At 43.2% G+C, this 10,780-nt stretch overlaps 1 protein-coding gene across 1 annotated transcript; it reads left to right on the top strand.

The window, feature by feature from the left end:
• Positions 1-579: 579 nt before the first annotated feature.
• Positions 580-1,599, top strand: LOC310841258 (trace amine-associated receptor 5-like; the record flags this gene model as incomplete). The annotated part of the gene is made up of 1 exon (XM_083731813.1): positions 580-1,599. One exon carries the CDS (start codon positions 580-582, stop codon positions 1,597-1,599), a length of 1,020 nt encoding a protein of 339 aa, XP_083587939.1.
• Positions 1,600-10,780: the final 9,181 nt, after the last annotated feature.

Raw genomic sequence — 10,780 nt, 5'->3', positions numbered from 1 at the left:
CAGAGGTGCACTTAGTTAGTGAAAATTGTTTTGCAAAAATGTATATATGGCACTCAAATGCTGTTGAATATTCATGAGAACATCACAAGAAAAAAAATCACAAACCAATGTGGAAATATGGAAAACTGAACTTAAGATCAGGAAACTGAAAGAAACTGAAATGGAGATGGCTTCTTTAGAGCTAGGGACCAGTTAACTTGAAAGACTGCCTTTCCCCTTATATACCCAGTAGGTCACTGCTGCTGTCTGCAGGAAAGACCCTTAAATATTGCTATTTATATTTTCCAGAGACAGTTGGAAGGCATTTTTGTTTCAACCAGCTTTTCCAGCTGGGTAAAAATATGTTTATTCTGTATTTCAAAGTGTCATCTTTTGTGCCTTAAAAAAGGAGAGAGAACCAATTTTAGTTGTTTGCTTGGTGTGTTTGAGACTCACGTGGGAGGTGATTCATAAATTAATGAACTCGGTCACATAATAAAATAAGTAGCTAAGTATTTACGCCCACCCTCCCCCAGATACAGAAGAAAGATTGCCGGAGCCAAAACAGCTGAGAGGGGCAGAAAGAAGTGGTGGAGAAGAATGAGCTCTGCTGTGGAAGCTGCCCCAGCCCCGCTTTGCTTTAAGATTAATGGCTCCTGCTACCGAACCCTACATCCCTTTGGGGTCCAGCTAACCATCTACGTGGTCTGTGCCCTGGGCATGCTACTTACAGTCCTGGGGAATCTGCTGGTGATTATTTCCATCTTCCACTTCAAAATCCTTCACACCCCTACCAATTTCTTGCTGCTCTCCTTGGCGCTGGCAGACCTCCTGTTAGGCTTAACAGTCCTTCCCTTCAGCACAATCCGCTCGGTGGAGAGCTGCTGGTACTTCGGGGATGCCTTCTGCCGTTTCCACACCTTCCTGGATACTGTCTTCTGCTTGGCCTCCATTTTCCACCTCTGCTTTATCTCCATCGACCGCCACTGTGCCATCTGCGACCCTCTGCGCTACACCACCAAGTTCACCGTGAGGGTCGCTGGCGTCTACGTCGTGGTCGGGTGGGGAGTCCCTGTGCTTTACACGTCCATCTTCCTCTATAGCAAAAGAGTTGAGGAAAGTTTAGGCCAATTCTTGCAGGACATGCCTTGCGTTGGGAGCTGCCAGCTGCTGTTCAACAAACTCTGGGGCTGGATCAACTTCCCGCTCTTCTTCTTCCCCTGCCTCATCATGGTAGCGCTGTATGTCAAGATATTTATCGTGGCGACCAAGCAAGCCAAGCAAATAAACAGTGTCAATCAGAGAGCCGGGTCCATGCGTCGGTCAGGAGTGACAAGGCGAGAAATGAAGGCAGCGAAAACACTGGGAATCGCTGTTGGCATCTACCTGTTATGCTGGTTGCCGTTTACCGTGGACACGATGGTAGACAGTCTTCTAGATTTCATTACCCCACCTGTTGTGTTTGATGTTCTCATTTGGTTTGCTTACTTTAATTCAGCCTGCAACCCTTTAATTTATGTGTTTTCCTACCACTGGTTCAGGAAAGCTGTAAAGCTTGTTTTATCCCGTCAGATCTTCTATACAAGAACGTCTACTGTGGACTTGTACCAGGAGGAATAACCCAAAGGCAACAGAGGTGCTAACTTGCTACATGGCTGGATACCACCCAGAGATGGAGGGGTCAGGAGATCTGGTACCTAGCACAAAAGGCTTGGGATTCAGATCTCCTGGACCATCCCATGGACCAATGCCCATGGCTGAAGTAATTTTGGTCGCAACCACACCATACATTTAAACAACTCTTATACTGCTTTAAACATCATGGCTTCCCCAAAAGGATTCTGCAAACTTTAGTTGTGGACCCCACAGAACTACAATTCCCAGAACCCTTAACAAACTACAGCCCCCAGGATTCTCCATGACTGCTAAATTGGTATAAGAGTGTTGTAAACGTATGGTTGCTATAGAGTGCAAAAAATGTGGAATTAAACGCAACCCTGTAAGCGAAAGATATGGCGAAGAAAGGGACTCATTTATTGCTTTATTAATACAGTATGTATGTATGTATGTATGTATGTATTACCATAAGATTAATTCATTTTAGTAATGGATTGAAGTGCTACCAAATGAAAAGAGAAAGTTATCTGAACACAGTAGCAGTTAAAAGTACAGAAGCCGAAATAGGACTGAAAGCCCGAATGGATTTAATCAGTACAGTAAACACCTTGATTTTTGGTTGATCATTCAGTAGGAGCCTGCTTTCAGGGTACGTTTTATTCAGTTTGCTTTTTGAAACGATATTGGTGCATTACTGTAACAAAGGATGATGAATAAAATATTAAACTGATTTCAATTGTAAAAGTTTGCTTTCTTTTTAAGTCACCTCACACTTTTGTCAATATTTGTCAATATTTCTCAAGTTGTTGACAATATTTGGGAAATATGCAAATATATTTAATGGTCAATCGATCAATCAAGATGATTAATGGGCTAAAATTCTTTACCCGGCTGAGAATATTTCTTGCAACAAGCGCTTTGTATCTTCTCTTTCCCTCCCCTCCTCTCTTTTGGAGGGTTTTGCTCCAGCAGGATGCATCAGCAATTTCTTCTGCGAATGATGACATCTGTGATTCTATCCACAAAGCCTCTCAATAATTATCAAAACTTATTTCATAAGAACGATTTTTTATTTGATTGCTCTTCTGTTTGCATATATTGAGCAAATGTGACTCTCTTTGTGGAAATAGATTGTCCTCTGACCTTCTGACCTGAAGAAATATTTAAATAGCAGAAGCATATTTTCAGCTTCAGCTATAATTATAGCAGCAGCCAAATCTGCCCACCTATCTCCTGGCAGCCTTGACCTTGGGGAGGGGAGAATGGAAACCAGCTGTGGACACTTTGAAACACATGGCCCATAGACCATAACAGGTGCTGGGGTTGCACTCAAGTTTTCAGTAGTATGTTTCTGAGCAAAATTCAAAGTGTTGCTGCTGACCTTTAAAGTTTTAAAGTTATGTTGAGATGAAGTGAGATAGAGGGGATATGGATTGACTAGAATATGCAGTAGTAATAGAGTTTTGGAGGAAACCATGGAAGGCGGGAAGGGAAGTCAAGGTTTAATGCATTGTTAATGTGGAAGAAGAAGAAGAGTTTGGATTTGATATCCCACCTTTCACTCCCTTTAAGGAGTCTCAAAGCAGCTCACAATCTCCTTTCCCTTCCTCCCCCACAACAAACACTTTGTGAGGTGAGTGGGGCTGAGAGACTTCAGAGAAGTGTGACTGGCCCAAGGTCACCCAGCAGCTGCAGGTGGAGGAGCGGAGACGCGAACCCAGTTCCCCAGATTACGAGACTACCGCTCTTAACCACTACACCACACTGGCTGGAGAAATTGTAGTGATGAAAATTATGAATACAATTTACCTTAAAAAAAGAAATAAGAATACATCTTTCCATGTTGGTTTATAACCTCTGATTTTAAACTTCTTTATGCGGTTTTATTATATATTTTAATTTTATAGTGGTATATAAATATTTTTTATAAATAAATAAATATGCTTGGCTCTTGGGAGTCCTCAGCCAGGGCCCTCAGAAGCCCCACAACGTGCCATTTTGTGTGGTTTTATTTTTGGTCCAACTAGACTGTATCCTTGAACTGTGGTTCCTCTTCCTTGCCAGGCTGAAGAGATGTGTGTGTGTGTGCGTCTGCATATAGAAATCTCTGATCTTTGTGTGGCTGGAGTGTAGCCTACTATACAAAAGAAAAAGTCCTATCTGTTGCTTCATCCCTGTGCAACTCACTTTGCAAATGTTTAACCTACTGGTAAAAGAATAAATCCACAAACTAAAAGACATAATATGTGCACTGAAGTTGAAAACAAATAGAATATGTGACCAGATACTTATATACCTAGCTATGAAAGGAGCCTTATACTATGTTTGGATCCATGATATTTGGCTCCCACATGTGGCTGATTCAGAAGTTGCACATGATATGTGCTTTTATACCACCTGCAATGTGGTGCCAACTGCCCCTGTATAGACTCACTTAGATCATCTGAGGAAATTCTATTCATGGTACTGCAACCTTCAGAATACCATACAGTGGTGACCTCAAAGCAGGCATTTCCTGCTAATGCCTCTGTGCTATGAAATGCACTTTCATCTGCCATATGTGAAGCAGAAACCATCAGTTGCTTCAGATGTCTTTTAAAGCGATACCTTTTTGTCCAGGCTTTCCCTGACCTATAAAATTGGGCCCTGTTTTTAATTCATTTGAATTCCCTGAATTCTTGTATTTATTTGTTGTATATGCTTTCATACTACTGTTTTACTGATTGAAGACTGGTTAGAGATGTTAAAATATTAAGGGCAGTTATTTATTTTTTTATTACTTAGTCAGTGTTTTATGGGCAATTGGTTTGAAAATTGAAGACAGAAGAGAAACCTACCAAGTTGCAGCAAAATAGGTCCAGAGGGTTTTGTGGTAGGTCAATTTAAAGTTGATTTTGGAGTGAGAAAACACTGAGCCCCTCCGGATTGGTGGGTTTTTTTTGCAGGTGTATCCTGAAACGTGTTCTTGATACAATAATAGTATATTAAAAAGTAAAGGGACCCCTGACTGTTAGGTCCAGTTGCGAACGACTCTGGGGTTGCGTTGCTCATCTCGCTTTACTGGCTGAGGGAGCCAACGTTTGTCGGCAGACAGTTTTTCCGGGTCATGTGGCCAGCATGACTATGCTGCTTCTGGTGAAGCAGAGCAGCACATGGAAACGCTGTTTACCTTCCCGCCAGAGCGGTACCTATTTATCTACTTGCACTTTGACGTGCTTTCGAAATGCTAGGTTGGCAGGAGCAGGGACCGAGCAACGGGATCTCACACCGTCACAGGGATTCAAACTGCCAACCTTCTGATTGGCAAGCCCTAGGCTCTGTGGTTTAACCCACAATGCCACCCGCATCCCTTACAATTGCATATTAGTGGTGGATTTATTTTTACTTTAGTTTATTCTGCAGTGCTCCCCCAAGGCTTCCACAATCTTCCTGCCCAGAAGGGCAGCAGAAGTGGGAGGCGATGGAAGGAGGACCCAATCATTTGTGGTATAAAAGAAATACTGCTTTAAGCAGGAAGTTATGGAATTTGCACTGATTGGAAATGAATCAGTGTGACTGCCCTAAAGCGTCTGCAGGTGCAAACAGTATTGAAAGTAGGATTACGTATGACTGTCCCGATAGCGTCATGAGCAGAAATAATCACTAAAAAGGACATCTGGCGGGATCCTAAAAAGAATTTGCTTTCTGGGTAAAACTCATTTCCTCTCGTTACAAACTAGACCTGTGAAGGATATTCTCTACCCTGGCATCTTCCTTAGAGGCATTCAGTTTTGCTCTTGCAATGCTAGTCCCTATCCCAAAGCACTGGGATTGGAGAACACTGCTTAAATCATCCTCTCTTGATTACAGGCTAGACCCATCAGTCATAATGGACCATTTCATCTGTACCTGACCCCCACTCTGTTATTTGCTCTGCCTTCCTCCATCATCGAACTCTGGTATTATGTCATTATGGCAAACTCAGGTATTGTGATGTCTGGATTCCCAATGTGCCACAGAGTGCTTCAGAGGTCCCTTCTTCCTCATGCCCATCTAGTAGAGGCTCTGTTTCACCTCAGATAGGCCCTGAGGCCATACCCTCCAACATGTTGAGTCCCAAAACTGGGACACACGTTTTTCCATCCGTGCTCTTGCATGGATCATGTGGCCTATGCAAGATCACAGAGCCCAAAAGAAGCACTTTTGGGGTGGCCATGCTCTCACAGTGCCCAAAAAATATGTGTTTGGGGGCACTGCACAAGATCATGCCCCCCCCAAGGTACTTTTTGAGGGGCGAGATCTTGACTGGAAATTGTGAGAGATAATGGCACCCAAAATGGCCGCCATGCTCTCACAGGAAAAAATGGGAAGTCTCTTTTTTTTTTCCAGGACACTTGCGTGGTATGTGAGGCATCTCACTTTGGCTTGGGATGTGTCTAAATCTGGTTTTTTAAAAAATGATATTTATTAAAAGTTTAGAGATTACAGAAGAGAGAAAAAGAAAACAACCAGCAAAAAAATTAACAACATATACATTACAATATATAAAAAATAGATTAAAAAAATATAAAAATAGAAGGAAAAATACAGCAATAACAATAAAAAAAGAAAAAATAGAACACACATCCAATATTCCATCTCTTTGTCTTTCATTTACTTGTTTCATCGACCTCCTCACACCTCCCTTTTTGTATTCTAGTTTAATTATTTTTTCAGCAAATTCTTTCCATCTTTCTCAATTTTTATTGGATAATTTATCTTAACAGTCTAACCTATGAACAGTCTAATCTCAGCAAATCCTTTTCGTCTTTCACAATATTCTGTCATTCAATTTACCTTAATTTATTTTAACCTTATCTTACGATAAAATCCCTTAAATCCTAAAACTTAATACTTACAATGGTGCCTCGCAAGACGAAATTAATTCGTTCCGCAAGTTTTTTCTTCTTGCGAGTTTTTCGTCTTGCGAAGCACGGTTTCCCATAGAAATGCATTGAAAATCAATCAATGCGTTCCTATGGAAACCACCTTCAGACCAGGTCCGGGGACAGTCTGTCCCCCGACCTCTTCTGAAGGCTGGGGGGGGGCAAGGGCTTTTCTTCCCACCCCCAGCATTTTAAAAAACCCCAGGACAGCGGAGGACTTCTTAAAATGCTGGTGGGCAGCAGCGAAGCCTTCGCTGCCGCCCACCAGCATTTTAAAAAACCCCGGGATAGCGGAGGACTTCTCCGCTGTCCCGAGGCGATTTTAAAATGCTAGCGGGCGGTAGCGAAGCCTTCGCTGCTGCCCGCCAGCATTTTAAAAAACCCCGGGACAGCGGAGGACTTCTCCGCTGTCCGGGGCGATTTAAAAGCCCCCGGGAAGGGGGGAGGAAAGACGTTTGCTCCCCGCCGGCCTTCAGAAGAGGTCCAGGGCCTCTTCTGAAGGCGGGCGGGGGGCAAAAGTCTTTGCTCCCCCCCCCCCGCCTGCCTTCAAAAGCCGTCCGGGATAGCGGGAAGCGCTTCCCTGCTATCCCGGACTGCTTTTAAAATGCTGGTGGTGGGGAGCAAAGCCTTTCGGCCCCGCCAGCCTTCCTGGACCTCTTCTGAAGGCCGGAGGGGGGGGAAAGGCTTTGCTCCCCACCGCCAGCATTTAAAAGAGGTCCCCGGAGATTTCCCTATGGGCTTTCTTCTTGCGAAGCAAGCCTATAGGGAAATTCGTCTTGCGAAGCAACTCGCAAACGGAAAACCCTTTCGTCTTGCAGGTTTTCCGTCTTGCGAGGCATTCGTCTTGCGGGGCACCACTGTATTTATACATAACTCCTAATATCATTTCTACTAAAGCCAAATGATTTCATTCCACCATTTTTCCTAATTCCCAAAATAAATTTTACCCTAATTCCCAAAATAAAATTTTAAGGCTTTCTTCCAATCTTCATCCAACGTCTCTTCTTCCTGGTCTCGGGTTATGTCAGACCTTACTGTCCATTCCATCTAGTCCATCAACCTGGTAGTCTTATGTCCAAGGCTCTTAAGTCTTTTCCATGTCCCTTCTGTGATTCTTCTTCTTGTTTATACCAGCACTTTGCCTTGTCTTTTGTTGGTCTCTTTCTTAATTTCTTTCCTTTCTCATTGAGGAGTAGGTCTCGGGGAAACTCCAACCCAAAAATATCTCCATCTCCCCTCAACAGATCAGCCCATTCCCCACAGTCCCATTCCCCACAGACAACCGGGTAGTCCAGAAAATATTTAAATGCATGTTTCAAAGTCCCTCCAAAATTAAGGACCCCCACAACTCCAGACCCCCCCCCCCCCGGCCCACTCCAGGTTCAATCTTCAAAAACAGTGGCTTATGCTCCTGCAGGCCTCAGTTCTATCCATTTGTGTTGCTTGAGGTTCAGCAGCAACCCCCTCCATTGTCTTCTGCATTTGCACTTGCCCTGTCAAAACAGGTTCCTGGGTTGGGTCCTGAGTGGTTTCTATATAAGTATTCACTGTTTGTCCAAAATTGTGAACTGCAACAGTCATCAAATTCATCTTCTCATGCATCTGCTCCAGCAAAGCGTTTGTCTTGCAAAAAGCAAGCACCAAAACTTCTTCTATATCCATTTTTGTTCAAGGTCAGAGTCTGGTCTCACGATCCTAATCTTCACAGCTGTGAAATCCCCAGATCGACTCCAGCAACAATTTAACAAGCTCCCTCTAGAGCGAACAATTTCCATTTGTATCCATCTTTTGAAGGCAAGTCCAGCAAAAGAAAGTTACTTTCATTTTTCAAATTTTTGTTTCTTTTAAATGCAAAGGTAACTTTGGAATCAATTTGTTTCTCTTCTTTAACTATCTGCCAAAAAACGTTCCATTCACAGTTGATGGACTTCCCCAAAAGTTTCTGTCCCTGACACCCCGTTCCCAGGTTTGAGACGGTGGAAATTTATCTTTCTTTACTCTCTCTCCGCAGGCTTAAACAATCAAAATTCCCCCTCTTTTCCCCTGCTACCAAGAGGGGTTTTAATTGTTAAAAATGAAGGAAATTTAGGTCTTTATATACAACTTTCCAGACTTTGGCTTGCACAATTTTTGCTTCAGTCTATATACAAAAAGCGGAAGGCGGACTTCCTATTTAGACCTTCCCGCTTCAATGCCAAATTAAAGTGTTTCTTAATCCAATTTTCCGTTCTACTCACGGGTACTTGTTTAGAGTCCAATTGTCCACAGGAAAAAGTCAGCGCTCTCCGGCAACGGCTGTGCGGCTTCACTCCGTAAAAATAGCGATCGATTCAAGACACCACGCTGCTCACCCCACGTCGCTTTGGATCCCCGAAAGAGGGGTTTCCCTGCGAGTAGGGGAGGCACTCCTGGTGTCAGCCGAATCCCACGTTCCCAGGCTTCCTCCGCCTGGGATTTTTAAGGGGTCTCCGCCTTCGCCGCGGCGGCAAGACCCAATTTTCACAGAGCGGGTTCTTCTGAGTCAGAGGAATTCCGCCATTGCCGATGGCGCTAACCCAGAAGTCCGAGATTTGTCTAAATCTGTGGCAGAAGTCAGTGAGGCTGTCGGTATTTGGCAAGAGAGTCTGGCAATGCTGGACATAGCTCCCGAAAACCACAAGCAGGTAGCTAATATTTATCACAAAGCAAGGTAACTGTTATATTATACCTTGGACACTTTTTGTTTTTTTAGGATTGAGACTCCAAGTACACCTCTCATTCATCTGGGAGTAGGGCTTTACTTCTTCCAAGCCTTACTGTCGATCCCAGTGTATGGTCTGAGTTCACATGATGCAACTTGCTGAAGTCTAGGCTAAGACTGAAGTCTGATCAGAGTTTGGATGGGGGAACCCCAAGAACCCCATTTATACTGTGAGCTCTATGATAAATTTAGTGACTACATGAAATGCCAGGATCCCTACTAGATTCTCTTGCTTCAAATGGTCACCCCCATATTTCAAAAGAATTGGTACACCCTTGTTTCTCAGGCTTTCCTCATGCTTAGTAGGAAATGTTATTAAAATTGCCCTTCTAAATAAACTACTGAAATATGGATTACACATGACTGTGGAATTAACTAGAAGGGTACAGTATTCATCTTGCCACTGAAATGATATAAAGTAAGTAGAAATAAGAATTGTGCTCTTCAGCAAATTGGTGAGAAATGTTATTAATATGCTGATTAGCATAGATGTATGATTATATGAGGGACGCGGGTGGTGCTGTGGGTTAAACCACAGAGCCTAGGACTTGCTGATCAGAAGGTTGGCGGTTCGAATCCCCGCAACGGGGTGAGCTCCTGTTACTCGGTCCCTACTCCTGCCAACCTAGCATTTCGAAAGCACGTCAAAGTGCAAGTAGATAAATAGGTACCACTTTGGCGGGAAGATAAACGGCATTTCTGTGTGCTGCTCTGGTTCGCTAGAAGTGGCTTAGTCATGCTGGCCACATGACCTGGAAGCTGTCTGCGGACAAACACCGCTCCATCGGCCTACAGAGCGAGATGAGCACCGCAACCCCATTACGGTTACTACTAGACCTAATGATCAGGGGTCCTTTTACCTTTACCTATGATTATATGGTTGTAACCTGCCCAGGGCCATTGCGGTGAACAGTGAGCAAAAAATAATAGTAAATAAACATATAAAATTATATATATATATATATTTAAAAATGCAACAATTTATGCTAATCCCAATTTGCACCATAATAAGGTGATTCAAAGGTACACTGTACACCTGCCTACATCTGCCTTCTTTACTTCCATTCTTCTTATGGTTCAGTGCAGCAGCAGTGGCAAAGTTGCTCTCAGAAGTCTGTTGTGATGCTGTCGCTTGCATCACCACATGTGGTGGCCAAGCAAACTGCAGGATGACAACACCCTTAGCTTCTTATTATATGTATTACTTGGCACTGGACTCAGTGTGCATCATCAGTGCACATGCTGCTATTTGTTGAATATTTATTATAGTATATATTCGGCTCCACAGTGTATGCATGGCACTTCACAGAGTACCAGAGAGCAGGCCCCTGACCCAGGGAGCTTACAATACAAAATTCCACACAGGAAACTACATACAGAAAATCAAATGTAGAATATCAATTATACACTAAAAATAATACAGTTAAAGTGGCAGTTTAATCATACAAGATGAGCAGTGGACAATAGTTAAAAAGTTAATTCTGAAAGGCTTTGGGTATTTTATTTTATTTTATATTGTATGAATGCATCTGAAAGAATG

The sequence above is a fragment of the Podarcis gaigeae genome (assembly GCF_964106915.1).
Source record: "Podarcis gaigeae genome assembly, chromosome: 3".
NCBI classification, from domain to species: Eukaryota; Metazoa; Chordata; class Lepidosauria; order Squamata; family Lacertidae; genus Podarcis; species Podarcis gaigeae.
This window is presented reverse-complemented; position numbering and strand designations above follow the sequence as displayed.